The following is a 17,850-nucleotide window of genomic DNA, read 5'->3' as shown; positions in this document are numbered from 1 at the left end:
AAAAATTTATACTTTTTAATCAAAGTATTTCCTATGTATAAGCACACTGTTTTAATACTGCTTCAGTGTTTAACCCTCATAATAAATTCTTGAGTTGGTCATTCTTCTTTTCTAATAATGAAACTACAGCTCAGAAGTTCAGGAACGACTCAGATTATACAACAAACTCAAGGAAGGACTTGAATTTGGACTCATGGGGTTTTCTTTTCTACTCTAAACCTGGGTTCTTAATTATTACCCTATATTACCCAAATAATTTGTACTATATGATAGCATTCAGGTGGCCTGTACCTTGTTTCTTAAAGCAATTTACTGTATTCATTATTTATGCATGTGTTATATGACAAAATATTTTTGTCCTTCACATTACCCACAGGCCCTTTAAGGTACACTGCCTTTGGAGAATTCTGAATCCAAACTCATTTATCTAACAAGAAGCTCATCTTTCTAACCGCAAGATATCACTGAAAGGAGTCCAGGTCTTTTGAAAAGAGCAGAACTTTCAACCCCGTCCATTCATGGGCTGGTTTGGGATCATGTTCCAATGCAACCAAAGATATTAACTTCCAAATACATTAATCAATGTGAGAAGGAGCAAAAAGACATCCTGTGGATACTGGTGTTAGATACATTGCTAATGATGGAACAGCTCAAGCAGGTAAGATTTGCGGGAGAATAAAATAACTGGAATGTGCAGCCTCTGACATGGAATCAGGAAGCCTGTTCATTTCCCTGTGAGAGAACAGTGGCACTGCAGAGTGGGGATGCCAGTGCAAATGAGACATTTTGACCCTAAGGATCTTGCCAGCTCTGTAGGAAAGCTCAGGTACCTATGCTTCTAAAGGGTTTGCATACACCAGTGATGCCCTCAGGTTTCTCTACATTTATTGACAATTATGTGAATAGGCGCTCAGCCTTGTGAAAGTTAATGAACGATTTCTTTTGGCACCAGTAATTCTTCCTTTAGTCACCGGTCAGAGCCAGGGGAGGGAACATTCCCCAAGTTCCCACTCTGCCCCTATACCTCCCCCACCATCCTTTGGAGAATTAAGCCTCTGTAAAGGTTTCTTTAGAGCACTGTTTATCTTTCACATCTCCATGGTAACTTGCTCCCAGACCTCTTCTGAGGAGCAACTTCTAATTTTGTTAAATCGTAAGTATCCTTCTGACATGTGAAATCCTGCTGTTGGGAGAAAGGAAGATCAGGAGACTCAGAATCAAGAGAAAGACCTAATTAATCCCCAAACTGGTCAATGCTATTTAAAGATGTAAACAGTAATCTGTGCTCGGTTTTCTTTATTAGGCTACAATACACTGTTCTCTATACATGATTATGTTACTTCTTGTTTATACAATGTTTCTCCGAGGTGAAGTTTGGATAGAAACTATAAATAGAAAGTTGCTCAAATCATCAAAAACAAACCAACAAACCAACAGTCTTCTGGGACTGCTCTAAACCAAGATGGTGCCTTTCGGATCAGGGAATAGAATTTAGATGGTGTGGGGTGCTGCTCTGATTTGGAAGTGTTCCCCCAAAGGCTATTAGAGTAAAGCTTGATCATTAGACTACAGCACTATTGGGAGGTGGAAAGGAAATCATTGGGGGCATGTCCTTGAAGGAGATATAGGGACCCCCTGGCCCCTTCTTCTTTGATTCTCTCTTGCTATGAAACAAATACTCTCTCTGAGCCACAAGCTCCCACATTGATGTACTGTGTGCCACCACACACATAAGGCTGCAGCTTCCAAAATCAAAGGCCAAAAAACCTCTTCCCTTCATTTAAGCTGCATAACTCAGGTATTTTTTTTTTTTTTTTTTTACAGTGATGGGAAGCTAACACAAATACCTTGGGATTTTCAAGCAATAAATAGAAAATGCCGCTGAACTTGAGCCTCGTTTGAGAGCCAGTGAACATGAGGAAAGCGTGGTCACTGCCTCAGCTTCTATAGTACAAGAAAGAAGAATGGAACACTTTCTCCAGGAAACACAGCCTGGTCGTGAATCATTTCAAGACAGATATAGTGTTAGTTAGATGGTAAGCAAGAAAAGTAGGTCCAATCTTTTGAAATTCTGCCACAGTGGTAACCTACCTGTTTCTCACAGAAGGAGCAAGAACCAGGACTCAAATCAACACACTTTTCCTTATTTATTTATTTTTTGTTTTGAGACAGGGCCTCTCTATAGCCCCCACTGGCCTTGACACTCACAGAGATCTGCCTGCCTCTGCCTCCACAGTGCTGGGATTAAAGGCATGCTCCTGGCACTTTTCCTTATTTTCACCCCCCAAACATAGCTATAGGGCTTTACCATCACAAATAAAACATGAATGGGGATTCCATACTCCTTAATGTTGGTTTCTTGTTTTTGCATTTAAAAAAGATTTTATTTTTAATTATGTGCACATGTAAGAGGAGTGGGGTAGAGGATGTGCCCATGTGTGTGGTGCCTGCAGAGGCCAGAAGAGGGCAATATATTCCCTGGATCCATGAACTGTTGAGCTGCCTAACTTGGGTGCCAGGAACTGAACTCTGGCTCTCTGTAAGAACTTATGTGCTTGTGCTCTTAACCACTGAGCCATCTCTTCAGTCCTTATCATGTTTTACAGCTTATTTGAAGCAAAATCCATAAAAAAGTTTGTCATAGCATACTTAGTTGATATTCTTATTATTTTACTCTTAATAGACTTTAATTTTATTTTTAATTAAAGAACACTAACTGCATATAGTTATGAGATACAAGATGTTTTTAGTATATTATTTATTGTGTTGGTATGTATGTGCTCATGACTTTACCCACTGAGCCATTTCTCCCTGCTCCAATGAGATGTTTTGATACAGGTTTACATTGTGGGATGATTAAATCAGGACAACAAATTTACCACCTCACATATGTCTTCACCACATTTTTCTTAAGCATATATTTAGTAATCTAATAATGTTACTGATCAAAATTTAGAATATTTCATGATTTCTGCAGAAGGCAAAACAAACCAAAAATGGGAGTGAAATGAGCCCTGGATTAAAAATCAAAAGCTTGTATTCTGGCTAAAGCTCTTGCCCACACTCACTGAAGTATCTGGGGCCAATCACTGTGTGCCAGCATTCTGGTCTGTACAACACAGTAACAGTGTCGGCTGGGCCCAGCTGCCAGGGATATTCCAAAGATCCAATGAGTCTGTGCATGTGGGAGACTCTCACCTTGGCACACGGTGTGTATACACACACACACACACACACACACACACACACACACACACACAGAGTATAAAAATGCAGACTATGATTCTCTAAGCCTTGGAAGAGCCTTAGAGTCCACACTTAAAAACTTCTCAAACTCCCATAAAGGAAGAATGGAATACAGTTACAAAAGGCCCAAATCCCGAGGACTATTTAAACATTACATACACAGTGAAAATAATCTGATAAATTCTTACCAGAATATTTTCCTCAGTGGAATTCATTTTAAAATGTCTTACCAGAGATGGATTCATGAATTCTTCTAGATATGCCCGGCACAGCTTTCGATCCCAGGCATCTGTGATGTGGCCCCCATACATAATCTCCCCAAAAAGGTAACGGAGGTCTTCCCATGGGACCTGGGGAGAGGCAGCCTGCCTTAATTTCCTTTCCTGTTGTTGTCACACCACCACCACCACCACCACCAACACCCCCTCCCCCCAAAAAAAACCTGACAAAAGCAACTTTATAAAGTTTGATTTGGCTCACAATTCCAGGTCATGGTCTGTCATTTTGAGCACATCAGGGTGGCAGGAACTTGCATTTGGTCACATCACATCCACAGTTGAGAACAGAGAGGACTAAATCAATGTGGGCAAGGTAGTACTCAGTTTACTTTCTCCACTCTTTTATAGTCCAGGGCCCAGTCGTGCTGCCCACATTCAGGGTGGAGCTTCCCATCTCAATCAACCCAATTAAGAAGTCCCTCCCTCACAGACATGCCCAGGGGCCATCCTAAGCTAGAAAACTCCTCATTGAGACTTCTTTTCCAGGTGATTCTAGATTGTGTCAAGTTGACAATTAAAAACATCACACCATGCAAATGTTCACTTCCAGGCCTAGAATATCTGCCCTAGCTTGATTGACCAGGGTACCTTCACCACAATGGCCCTAAACCCATGTCAGCCAGGGTTTTTAAAGGCAATAGGGACATGGTCTAATTTTCTGTATAGAACTTCCTGGGAGAATTATTTCAGTGCATTCTAACAAATTTGCCAAAAATTCAGCAACGCCATACTTTAATGAAGTTTTTAAAGGAAGTGGAGTGACTTCTAAACAGGTTATACAATGATAGTTTGCATATTCAGAATCTCAGGGTCTTCAAGGATTATCTACTTATCACCTGATTTATCCATTTTTGTTATGTGACTCGGGAAACAAAGTAGCAGGTCATCAATTTGTATTTGGGTCCATTTTGAATTCAATCACTTTCTGAAAAACTGAGCAAATACTACAGATTGACTCGGGTTCAGCTATAGCCTGACTGGACATGGGACTGTTCTAAGGGCTGTAACTAACCACTGTACCATGTTTTATTCGGGAAATCACTGTATCTCCTTCTTCTCTGGCTTAGCAGAGTTCACACATCTCTGTGCTACCCTTTAGCTTCCTCTAGGTTTGCAAAACATGCCAGTTTCTGATGAAGCCTTTCCAGACAGGAACCTTTGCACCCTCAGGGGCAGTCTATTGCTTCCCAACAGTTCAAGTAAAATCGTAATTATAGCCTTCTGTGTTGCATGATGTGACAGAACAGAATAAGTAAAATTGCCCCAACTACTCCAATGGACTTGCTACAAGTTTATTTGAATTTGAATAAATGAACCTCAAATATGTCTTTCTCTTAAGCTGGCTTGATGTGAATGAGAAATGAGAGAAGTGGTTAGACTGTAGCATGCCCTCTCTACCGCCTCACAGACACTTCCACAGAACGGTGCTAGACGGAAACTTAACTGTTTTCCCATCCTGATTAAATTAATGCCAGCCTGATATTTCCATAGACAAAATGTACCTTCCTCATGATTTTAATCAGCTAGAGTTCTATTCATTTCAGTCACTGATTCTCTTTCTCCTAAGCCTAATCATCTTTTAAAAAAATTTGTGTGTGTGTGTGTGTGTGTGTGTGTGTGTGTGTGTATGGTATTTGTATACGTGGGTGTGTGGGTGCACAAACACACATATGTGCATGGTTATAGAGACTAGAGGTCCAAGTAATGTGTCTTCCTCAATTACTCTCCACTATTTTTAAAGTCAGGGTCTCTCATTGAACTTGGAGCTCTCTGATTGGCTACAGTGACTGACCAGCAAGCTCCAGAGATCTCCTTATCCTTGCCTCTACAGCATTAGGATTATAGGCATGTACTGCCAGGCCTGGCTTTTGATGTGAATGCTAGGATTTGAATTCAGGTCTTCATGATTGCATGGCAAGCACTTTACTGCCTGAGCCCTTTTCCCAGCTCATAATTGTTACCTTCTTTTTCTTTATAGAAGTTTATTTTTATTTTATGTGCATGCATATTTTAATTCATGTACATAAGTGTACCTGTGTGTGCCTGGTGACTGTGAAGACCAGAAAAGGGTGTCAGATTCTGTAGGATTGGAGTTAAGGATGGTTGTTAGTTGCCATGTGGGTGCTGGGAACTGAACCCTGATCCTCTGCAAGAGCAGCCAGTAGCTCTTAACCACTGAGTCATCTCTTACCCTCCTAATAATTATCTTTTAATACCTTCTTGCAAAGATTATTTTCTATATGTAAACTATGTACACAGGATAACTTAATCCCCAAATGTCTTAACTAATTTGCTTTATGTTCTATGGCAAATGACTTGGGTCCAGGCATCTGAGGAACCTAACAGTATCTTAAAAACCTAAAGCTGTGTTGACTATGGCACCCGTAGGGAGAGCATCAGGATACTGCACAGTTTACCAGGCCAACAGTGATGCCGATGTGCCGAACACACGTCAACTCCCCTTCCTCCCCTTCATTTCTACCTCAATTATGTATAGAGCTCAGCTGAAACAGGACTGCTTTCCTGGGCCTAGCCTCATGTGGCAGTTATAAGAGACACAGATGACATATTAAATGATCCATTTCTCTCTCCAGGACTGTTAGAATAGTTTTATGTGTAACAGTTTAAATAAAACATGCTGAAATCAGCTGGGCCTGATGGTGCTACCCAGAATCCTGAGGAAGGAAACTCTCAAATTCAAGCCTGCCTGGGCTACAGAGTAATTTCAAAGCCAGCCTGGTCAACACTGTAGAACCCTATCTCAAAATTATAAGTTAAGAAAAAGAGAAGGAGGGCTGAGGATGTATCACAATTGTAGAGCACTTGCCTGGCATGTATGCGGCCCTACATTCAATTCCTAGTACTGCAAAAACAAACAATAAAACAAAACGAAAAAAAGGATCACTGATCACAAAGCATACAAAAACTATTTATTCTGAAACAACATAACCAGAATTTGTTCCTTGGGAGAACATACCCGTGGTACATGCTGTGTGTGCCTGCTGTCCTAGCAGTCAAACGGCCACCAAAGCCTGAGAAAATATCACAGAAAAATCTGTAACAATGGTTATCAAAAGAATATCAAACTGCTGTTTCCTTAGAAACGTCGATGGGCAGTGTGTAAAGGCCCTCTGTAGACAGCATGGCCTAGAGCTCAGCATCTGATTGGCCTGACAAATATGTCCACAGATTTCACTTAATGGGAAAAGTTTTCCTTGCAGAGATGAAGCTAGACAACTAATGGCTCTTCCCTTCCATAATCCAATCACTCGGTTTATGAGAGTTTATACAACTGATCTTGATGAGGCATTCCCGTTCCCATCTGCAAACTGCATTTTAGCTCTGAGATAAAATCATTCATCTACCTTTAACTTCAAATCAAGGGGACCATTACTGGGAAAGTCACAACAAGGTGGCATCCTTAATACATAATAATGACATATGCAGGAAACGCACCATTATTTATACTTGTGACGCACTGTAAATTGCTTCCATCATCAGAACTAATTGTAGTGATTATTAATGCAATGTTATGAACTGTCAGAACTGCTGTATGTAATTACATTTGTGCAAATGCTTCATTACCTGCCTAATGAATCTGGCATATATGCACATGTAAACCACTGTTTTTGTTAACATAATGAAGGACATTTTTTGTGTGCATAAGCTGCTGATGTAGAACTGGTTTGACCTATCTTATCACGTTTGACCATCTATTGCTGGAAAACCTTTGATCTGGTTTATTTTCACACTTGGGAGAAAATGCATGTATAGTGTCAGCTATTTCAATAATCACTTCAAAAGAGAAATTATGGTCCATTTTGATAGCACCCAAAGACTGACAGATTCAGTCCACTCCTTGGAAGGGGTTATCTGACCAATAGCACTTACACTAGGATTTGCCTCTAAGTAGTTATAGAGGATGTTGGCACAGATCGTCAGGTCTCCGGGATTGAAAGGATAGCTCCGGCTCCAGCCCTGGGGGCCAAACCTCAGTCTCCCAGCCACACAGGCATGGAAGTAGCACAGAGAAAAGAGAATGCTTTTAAACTCCTGATCCTTGGAGCACATCTCAAGTGTATCCTGGGAAGGGGGGAAAAAAAAAAAGAAATATCCTATTATTGTCCTGCACAGTTTGTGAGGGTTTTCAACAATCACAGCTTGAGGGTGACAATACACTCTAGATGTAGTTACAGTTTTAAGCACAGCTGTCTATCAAAGACAGCAGCTAGAGATCATTTGGATTTTGCTAATATGTTGATTTAGGAGGAAGATTTTTGTTTTGTTCTTTAGAAAAAGTCTCATGTGCCCCAGGCTGGAGGCTGGCCTGGACCTTACTATGTCATGGATAACCTTGAACTCCTGATCCTCCTGCCTCTAACACCTGAGTGCTTGGATTACAGGCCTATGTTACCACACCTCATTTATGAGGTTCTGAGGATCAAACTCGAGGCTTTGAGCATGCTAGCTAAACGCTCTTTCTAACTGAGCTACGTTCCCAAGCTTGTTTTTCATCACAATGCCTCTAGAAAACAAGGCAACTCATTCTAACCATGCTAATGATGTTTGAGATCATTCCTCCTGCAAAGCTGTAGCATTTGGCTGATCTTAGTGTCATCTTTTGTTCTTGATCAGAGTGTTGTCACTAGCAGAATGCTAGCTAATCCCAACTATCCGTACTTCTCAGGTCTGTGGTAATCAAGATTAACTTGTATGTGATCACCCACTGGAAGACTATTTCTAAGCCTCTTTTGAAGCCAGAGGTGCCACATAACCAAGGTTTTGCTGACAGAGTTTGAACAGAAGTGACTGACATAATTTCCCTCCCATGTCATTTGCTTAAACTGAAATGGCTTGCACTTGTTGCAACTCCTTTCCATTTTTTGTGGGCTAAAAATGCTGATGACGGTGGATGACCTCACAGGACAGGCCTGCCTGTCACCTTGTTCAAGTAACTGCAGCTTGATTCTATGTGTTTATTATGCAGTACTGGGGTTTGAACCTAGAACCTCCCTCACACATGCTAGGCAAGGGCCTAGCAAGGCAAGGGCCCTGGGCTGTATTTCCAGCCCTGGTTCTCTTTATAACAGGTTATCCTATACCTTAACCAATGCAATCTCAATAGCACATGGTCTTCCAGTAAACTGAGTGACATTCACTGTGGTAATGACTGAGTGAAACTGGGATCAATGGAAAGAATACACATCATGTGGATGAGATCTGTAGGAATTTTGTACAACACAGAGGTAAGTTGAATCCTAGTAAGCCACATGGACATGACTAAGGCCCCCAATACACTAAAATCAAAAGGTAGAAAACATTTATCCAATCTATGACTTAAAGTCCTTTACTCAATGTCAAGTTTGGCAGCATTATGTGGCAAACAAGGAAAAAAAGTCAAGGATACCCCTCTAGCTGATGTTAGGGGACAACGAGGCCCCAATTCACACCTTCCTGTCCAACCTCTAAGATGTTCAAACCTCAGCCAGTTTATGTTTAAAATGGATCTAGCAACTTTGGCCACATATCAAGGCTATGTAAGACGTTTAGGAGAAGTACCAGTCTGGCTTCCCAGGGTACTAGTTGGTGCTGTGCTAAGACTGTGTTTGTAGCTGAACACACCAGAGGAGTGTTCAGTTTCTGTCAGTTTACTTTCATCAGAATCCAAGAGTTTGCCAAATACAGTTCTAGAACTGCCTGGCTACATACAGTCCAGAGCCAACAGAAACTTCAAGTCGTACTAAATCACTAGGCCATTTTTAGGTAATTCATGGGAACTAGAAATGTATGATCATTAGAAATAAATTTTCACAACTAAACATCAGATAAAATGTAAGATGGCAAAAGAAGAAAAGATAAATTATACAAGTTTAAGGATGTAAAAAAATATTACCTTTACATGTGTGAAATTTCTAGGATACCAATTATAGTTAAAATTTCACATCAGAATTATAATCGAACAAGATACTTATTGCCCTCTTGAATTACAGATGACATAAAAATCAAGGTATTACAATAACTCAGTTTATTAATTTAATTATTTCATATAACTGGGTTTTATCCTGTGTTAAAAAAAAAATGAGCCAATGCCCATTTCATTATGTTTTGCTAGTATAAATGCTATAGGAAGAGACCATGAATTAGGTTTTTCTAAGAGAAAGTATGGGTCTATCTATGATTCCATTTTAAGATAGTTGCATGTTTACAAACTACCTGATAAACATTTCAGAGTGGCTGGGAATATAGAGTGGTTGCTGTATTACTTGCTTTTATGTTGCTATGATAAAACACCATGACCAAGGCGATTTATAGAAGAGCTTCATTTGGCTTAGGGTTGCAGAGGGACAGTTCATAATGGTGGGGGAGGCATGGTGGCAGGAGGTGGCCAGAGCAGAGAGATAAGCTCTCACATCTTCAAGCAGACAAAACTGCAAATCCAGCAAGACTTAAGAACTCTCAAAGAGTGTTTCTTCCAGCATGGTCATACCTCCTAAAGATTCCGTGACCCTCCCCAAGCAGTATCTTGAACTGGGACCAAGTGTTCAAGTACTTGGAGCCCATGGGGGACACTCGTTCAAACTACCACGCTTTCCTACATGCACAAAGCCCTGGATTTGATCCCCAATATTGCATGAACTGGGCATGGTGGTACATGCCTATAATCCCAGCACTTGGGAGGTGGAAGCAACTCCAATCAGTAGTTCAACTTTATTTTCAGTTACATAGGATGTTTGAGGCAAGCCTGGGATAACATGAAACCATGTTGAGAAAGAGAGAGAGAGAGAGAGAGAGAGAGAGAGAGCAATAGAGAGAGGAAAATAATACACAACTATGATTGTTAACAGAGAACAGGTCTCCAGACATACGAGAGAGAGAAAGAAAGAGAGAGAGAGCAATAGAGAGAGGAAAATAATACACAACTATGATTGTTAACAGAGAACAGGTCTCCAGACATATATTATAGTGCTATTGGCACTCAGCCTCTGACTTTACATGCACAATTACCAATTGTTTCTTCATGCATATTTCCCAGACAAAATATCTACATTCTTACTCTAAAAAATATGACTATTTTGGTATGAAAAGAACCCTAAATGATACTCCTATGACGTTCTCAAGAGGCAGATGTTCTAGAGCTGAAGGAGGTATAGAATGGCAGTATCCTACAAGAAATGGTTCTTTTGACATCTTAGACATTTAATGATCAGATTTACATAAATATTTAGGAAGGCGTGAGTGAAAAAAACATTTATATGAAACAAACTTCATTCATTTTGAATGTACATGCCAAATTTGTAGATAAATTCTAATTTAAGAAGAAAGATAAGGCTGGAGAGATGGCTCAGTGATTAAGAGCACTGGCTGCTCCTGCAGAGGACCCAGGTTCTAACAACTGTCTATAACTTGAGTTACAGGGGATCCAAGGCCCTCTTCTGGTCTCTGTGGGTACCAGGCATGAACGTGGTACACCTACATACATGCAGGCAACACACTCATATACATAAATAAAAATAAATAAAATTCTTAAAAAAGTAGAAGAAAGGTTAAAAGAATAGATTTATGTGCTGGAGAGATGGTTGGTAAATAAGAGCTCTTGCTTTGTAAGCAAGAGGACATGAATTCAAATTCCAAGCACCACTGTAAAAACTGGGCATGGCTATTTGCACCTTTAAGCCAGTATTACAGGGCAGAGATGGGTGGATTCCAGAAGTTCACTGCCAACCAGTCTAGAACAAATAGCAAACTTCAGGTTTAGTGAGAGATCTGTCTCAAGAAAATTAAGGTAGAAGCATGATAGAGGAAGACTTACATCTTCCTCTGACTTCTGCATGGTACATGTGCCTACATGGACATACACATACACTCCCCACAGATACCACCCATGGACACATAAACCCTTCCCCCCTCACCTTCCAAAAAACCCTTAAATTTAAAGCAATGTGATTAACTTTACCAATGAAGTTGTGTTGGATAGCTTTAGTGTCAAGTTGATACACCTGGGTTGAGGGAGCCTCAGTTGGAGAATTGCCTCTATTGGACCGGCCTGTGGCCATGTCTGAGGGGCATCTTCTTGATGAGTGATGTGGGAGGGCCCAGCCCACTGTGGGTCGTGCCACCCCTGGGCAGGTGGGCCTGTGTTGCATAAGAAAGCAGGCTGAGCAGGGGCCAGGGGAGCAAGCCAGTAAGCAGCGTTCCTCCATGGCCTGTGCTCTAGCTCCTGCCTCCAGGTTCCTTCCCTGAGTTCCTACCTTGGGCTCCCGGATGAACTGTGACCTGGGAGACATAAGCTAAATAAACCCTTTCCTCCCCAAGTTGGTAGTGGTCAGAGTGTTTTGTCACAGCAATGAAGAACAAACTAAGACAGAAGTGAAAGAAGTTCATATTATGTGCATCAGTTCCTTGCTGTTTATTTTTCAAATTCTGTAGTTTTCATTTTCTCTAGTGCTGGGGTCAACCACAGTCCAAAACTGTTAAATGGAAAAATGCCATAAACAAGCAGTTCTTAAATGTGACATTGCTTATTATAGTATAGTGTTGTGATTGTTCTGTTTTACTATTGTTGTTTGTCTCCTCCTGTGCCAAATTTATAAGGGCAAACTATATCCTACATTTGCAAGTACGTATGTATAGAAAAAAAACATAATTTACATAGGATTTTGTATTACCCTTGGTTTCCAGCTTCTGCTGGGTGTCTTAAAACATATGCCATATCACACCAGGCATGGAGGCACACGCCTTTAATACCAGCACTTGGGAGGCAGAGGCAGGAGGGTCTTCGTGAGTTTGAGGCCAGCCTGGTCTACATAGAGAGTTCCAGGACAGCTGGGGCTACAAGGAGACCCTGTCTCAAAAAGATAAAAATAAATAAATAATAAATAAATAAATAAATAAAAACATATGCCATATGGAAAAGATGTGACTATAGTATTAACTTGCGGAAAGCATCTTCAGAAGAAAGTAAACATGGCCTTCTTTCACTTGCTGCTCCTTTGTCACCCTTCTGTTGGGAGCATGGATATGTGGGCTGCACTCATCATCTCCTAAGAGCACCATGAGCCCATTCTGAAAGGAGTGCGGTGGAGAAACTAGACTGGCTGGGCTGGTGACAACACTGCAGTGACATATATGAGCTTTGAGGGGCCTGCCTCCAGAACTCTCTGGTGGAAGGCATATTTTTCTACCTTGTTTAAAGCATTGTTGTCCTATGAGAACATCTTTTAAGAAGAGCCAACTCTGATTCTGATAAAAGGGTTCAGGGAATCCATTCACAGATAGTCTGGAGGCATAGTTGAATACCTTCCAATGAGATGGTTTGTGATAGTTAATATTGTCAACTTGACAGAGTCTAGAATTACCTAGGAGATAGGCCACTTGGCAGGCCTGTGAGGGCTTATCTAAATCAGATTAATTGAGGTGGTAAGACCCACCCTAAATGTAGGCAGCAACATTCTATGGGCTGGGGTCCAGGACTGAGTAAAAGGAGAAAGAAAGCTGAGCACCAGCATTCATTTGCTTTCTGCTTCCTGACTGCCATGATGGGCTGTGTCCTGGGGAACTGGAAGCCATGGTGCTTTTGTGAAAGTATTTTGCCACAATAGCAGAAGTAACTAATGTGTGATCTGAGTAAAAAATACATTCTCTCTTTCTAACATAATGGCAAGTCAGCATTTTTAGATATCTGTAAGGTTTTTCTTTGCTTGGGTCATTTTGGTTAAAATAGGCTTAAGGAGATCTTTGGTTCATCACTGGTTATATTGTTTTTGCTACTTAGGATCAAATTTAGTCTTATTTCTTAAGAGATTTTTTTTTCCATTATGAAGACATTTTCTTCCTTAAAGTTATTAAAAATCTTTTCAAGAAGTGCATCTTTTAGTTAATATATATGGCTTTATATAGAGAGGTCTTTCTTGAATAAGCTACAGCAAGCATTCTTAACTAGGGAATTTATACACAGACTTTGAGGAAATGTGTCTCTATTAGCATGTGTAACATATCTGGGGATGTGCACTGCCTTAGGGAGAGTGTCCAGTTTCTCAAAGGCATCCTCACCTAAAAACTAAAGAACAACAGAGCAGAAGTACACTTGTTCATAAAATGTTCACTTTCATGTACAAAGACAATGGTTTCAGAGGAAGGTATAAGTTTGTAAGTATATAAAATTCTTCTTTGTACTTATTTTGGGAAAGAACTTGAAGATTTTATAAATGGTTAGAAAGTGTGAGATAATCAAAAGAATTGTATGCCTGCCATAGTGCTCAAAAAGAGCACATTACAATATTTGAGACTCAACGAAATGTTTTCAGTTCCTACCGTCTATACAGTCTTCCTTATAATAGGCTATAAATCACTCTATTTAAATAAGCAATTAGGGCTGAAGAGATGGATCAGGAATTAAGATCACTTACCACTCTTGCAGAGGACCAGAGTTCAGTTCCCAGCACCCACGATGGGTGGCTCATAGCTGCCTGTAACTCCAGTTCCAAGAGATCTGATACCCTCTTATGGCCTCTGCAGGCACCTGCATATATGTGGCACACACTCACAAAGACACACATGCATACATGTTTTAAAAAAACGTTCAGTAATCAACTGTATTCATTAGCACTGTATTCTTGAAGCAGTCAATCATTCTAATTCTCTCATTGGTTTTGGTATTGGCCCAAAAATTCCTAGAGAAAAAGTTAAACATGTATGTGTGCTTTATAAGAAATACCATTTCAGGGGCTGGAGAGATGGCTCAGTGTAACCACTGAACACTGGCTACTCTTGCAGAGGACCCATATTTGGTTCCCTGCACCCATGTGGCAGTTAGCAAACCATCCATAACTCCAGTACCAGGGATTCAATGCCCTCTTCTGTCCTCTGCAGGTATTGCACACATATGGTGCACACACTTAAATACATGCAGGCAAAACACTCATATATAAAAAATTAAAACAAATAATTTTTTAAAAAGAATAACATCCCTAACAGGGGACTGAGTATTTATCACCAAATCATATGTATTTCCTCCATAGGGCTCAGTCTACTATCTTAATAATAATGTTATTTATCAAAGCTTTCCAAGTAATTAGAAGAAGAATAGAAACTCAGGGCAATATTAACAAAGGAAATGCTGAGACTTGAGCATGATACAGATAAATATAACAAATTGGGTAAATAAAATAATTGTAATTGTGTTAATGTTAATTTGCATGCATTATTTATTTTGGAAGAAAATGAAAACATACATAAGAGTATGTGGTTTCCATGTGAAATGTACTGGACAGACTCGTGTGTTGAGCACCTGGTCCTCAGCTGGTGGTTCTATTTTGGAAGGTTGTGGAACCTTTGGGGGTGGAGCCTAGTTGGAGGAAGTAGATCCCTAGAGGGTGGGTCCTGAGGATTATATCCCAACCCTGGCTCCCTGGTACCCTCTCTTTCCTCTCCTTTCTGACCTTGCCATGTAACAAGGAGTCTCAGGTACAAACATCTGAAGCAATGGATGGCACCTCAGTCACCATGCCTTCCTGCCATGATGCACTGTATCACCTTAGACTATGAGCCAAAGTAGATTCTTTGTCCCTTGAGCTGCTTCTTGTCAGGCTTTTGATCACAGTGTCAAGATAAGGAACCACTACAGATTATATTATGGATATAACCTGAAAGGGGGGGGGCTTTAAATTTAGTAATATATCAAAACAAAGTCTAAGCATCATACTGAAACTTTTCCTAGGTCATCACTGCTATCACCACCACCAACTTCTCCTTCTGTGTGTTGAGATATTTGCTCATCACATACATGTTTCAGATGCAAGTTTCTCGAAGTTACCTAGTTTATGTGATAATTTTACTAGTTTTTAGGTACAACTCAAATGCATTTCTAGTCATTAAAATAAGAATACAGGAAATTAATTCCAAACAGTAATATACATGAAAATAGAAAAGGGGACAGTTTGGGAAGAGGAAGGGGACCAGCAAGAGGGGAGCAAGAGAGAGTAATGGGAAAATGGTATGATCAATGTACACTCTATACATGCATGAAAATAATACAATGAAATTCATTTTTTCACAATTAATATTTACTAATTTAAAAAAGAAATAAAATACCTACACACAATGGATGCACACACACATGCACACACACATAAATACACACACACACAAATACATGCACATAGCTTTCACTTCATCACTCTAAATGAGACACATACATTGATGACAACCCCATAGTCTCCTGAGAAGACACTGACTTTGTTGTTAGACCAATCGCTTCTGCTTTTTTACCTGATCAAAATTGTACAGGGCAGCATGCAAATTGGCTAGCATTCCTGTTGGGGGCTCATTAGTGATCTTAATGGAATTTTCCAGGAGGCCTTGAGGGATGATGTGCTCATGTGGGGAAGGTGCGGCCTCAGCACTCATGAACACCCTGTAATCTCTATGGCTTCCTTGGCTGAATCTTTCAAGGAGTTTCTCCAGGGTTCCCAGCCACTTGGCTACCAGATGCACATTCTGCAAGACAGCGGGGTTTGCGATTCCTGTGAATTTTAGTATACGACTGAATTATAGTATTAGAATTTATTTCTGAACTCTTAGAGAACCATGACTTAAAATTTTCATGTCAGGAAAAAAAGAATGGTACACCGAACATGTTAAATCCTCTAAAATTCCATAGGATGGCATTGTAAACCCAAGTCTCTCCTAATGCACACATTTCAAACATCCATGGGTCACTTCTGAAATGGAGTTGCCTAAGACTTTTCTTTGTTGCAGTTCAAACCCAATTGCTGGCAATATAAAATCTACCAGGCATAAATGTACCTGATTCCCCTACTTCATTGTTTCTGACAGAAACCTCCTCTACTCAAATTCCTTCTTATTAGCATTTAGACTCAAAAGATGTAAAGGAAGAAAGGCTAGCTGAAAAAGAGAGCGATGTCTCATTTTTAAGATGCTCTGTATATTCCTAATGCTCTCTATTTCCTAAATCCCAGAGCAGTCAATAACTTTAAATTCTCTCTCATAACTCTCTCTCTCTCCATTAACATAATCATTCTTTGTTTTTCAGTTTTCTGAATCACAAATTTTCTCCTCTAACACTAAATACCTACAGGTAAGAAAATGTCTTTTGCTGCTGGAAAAGAGGTACAAAGGTTGTACCTCACCTGCTCTTCAGCTTTGGGTAAGTTATATAAATTTTTAAAAGTTTATTACTATTATCATTATTATTATTAGTGTGTGTTTGGGGGGGGTGTAGGCCAGAGAACAATGAACAACTTTCTTTTGGGAGTCAGTTTTTTCTTGGCATGGTGGGTTCTCAGGATTGAACTCAGGTTGTCAGACTTATACAGAAAGCACTTTTACCCACTGAGCCATGCTACCAGCCCTGGAAAAGTTTTATTTACAGTGATTAAAATATCACAACTAGAGATATGCAATTATTTCCAAAAAAAGAAAGGAAGTTTACAGAATGATAAGAGCTGCAAAAGTACAGAGGAAGTCAAGTAAAGAAGGGCATGGCGATGCAAATGTTCTCTGAAATTCCTGGTGCAAAAAGACCTGTGACAACTCAGTTGTTCACATCATTCATTTCATTCCACTGGCAAACACCGAGCATTGGTAGGTGTCCTGGTTAGCTTTCTGTTGTGGTGATAAACACCATGACCAAAAGCAACTTGGGAAGGAAAGGATTTATTTGGCTTACAGGTTGCAATCTATCATCCAGTGAAGCCAAGGCAGGAACCTGGAGGCAGGTACTGAAGCAGAGACCATGGAGGAACACTGCTTGCTGGCTTGTTTCCTCTGGTTTGCTCAGCTACCTTTCTTATACAACCCAGGCCTGCCTACCTACCTAGGGATGGCACTGCCAACAGCAGACAGAACCCTCCTACATCAATTAGCAATTAAGAAAACACCTCACAGACATAGCTGTGGGCCAATCTGATGGAGGTAATTGTTCAATTGAGAGTCTGTCTTCCCAGGTATGTATAGGTTTCTGTCAAATTGACAAAAACCAACCAACACAGGAAGCATCCTGGGCTGAACTGTGTCCACTCAAGAATTCATATGCTGAGACTTGAACTTCCAAATGTGACCAGATGTAGGGATCCATATTATATCTCGATACAGATATAACTTAATATAATTTACAATGTAACGAGTTCCTATTGTGTTGCCCTAGTCTTGCTTCAGAGACTTGCTTTTCTTTTACATACCAAAGGGATTTTAGAAATCTTTAAAAACTAGAACAGCTAAAGGCTTGACGTAACCTCTTTTCTCCAACTACTGTTTGTATAGTTAGAGGGGGTGAGGAATAGACACGCCCGACTAAACATATTCTACA

At 40.2% G+C, this 17,850-nt stretch overlaps 1 protein-coding gene across 1 annotated transcript in view; it reads right to left on the bottom strand.

The window, feature by feature from the left end:
- Dnah11 (dynein axonemal heavy chain 11) overlaps positions 1 to 17,850 on the bottom strand; it is a 381,221-nt gene that overhangs the window by 23,297 nt on the left and 340,074 nt on the right. The window contains exons 73-75 of the mRNA XM_029567531.1: positions 15,792 to 16,019; positions 7,416 to 7,607; positions 3,477 to 3,596 (exon numbers count right to left, since the gene is read on the bottom strand). Of these exons, the coding sequence (XP_029423391.1) occupies positions 3,477 to 3,596; positions 7,416 to 7,607; positions 15,792 to 16,019 (540 nt within the window). The remainder of the gene's footprint in view (positions 1 to 3,476; positions 3,597 to 7,415; positions 7,608 to 15,791; positions 16,020 to 17,850) is intronic.

Source organism: Nannospalax galili, unplaced genomic scaffold, assembly GCF_000622305.1.
Source record: "Nannospalax galili isolate Female #2095 unplaced genomic scaffold, S.galili_v1.0 scaffold158, whole genome shotgun sequence".
In the NCBI taxonomy this organism is placed as follows: Eukaryota; Metazoa; Chordata; class Mammalia; order Rodentia; family Spalacidae; genus Nannospalax; species Nannospalax galili.
Note: the sequence above shows the minus strand (reverse complement) of the source record. Positions and strands in the feature narration are given on the sequence as shown.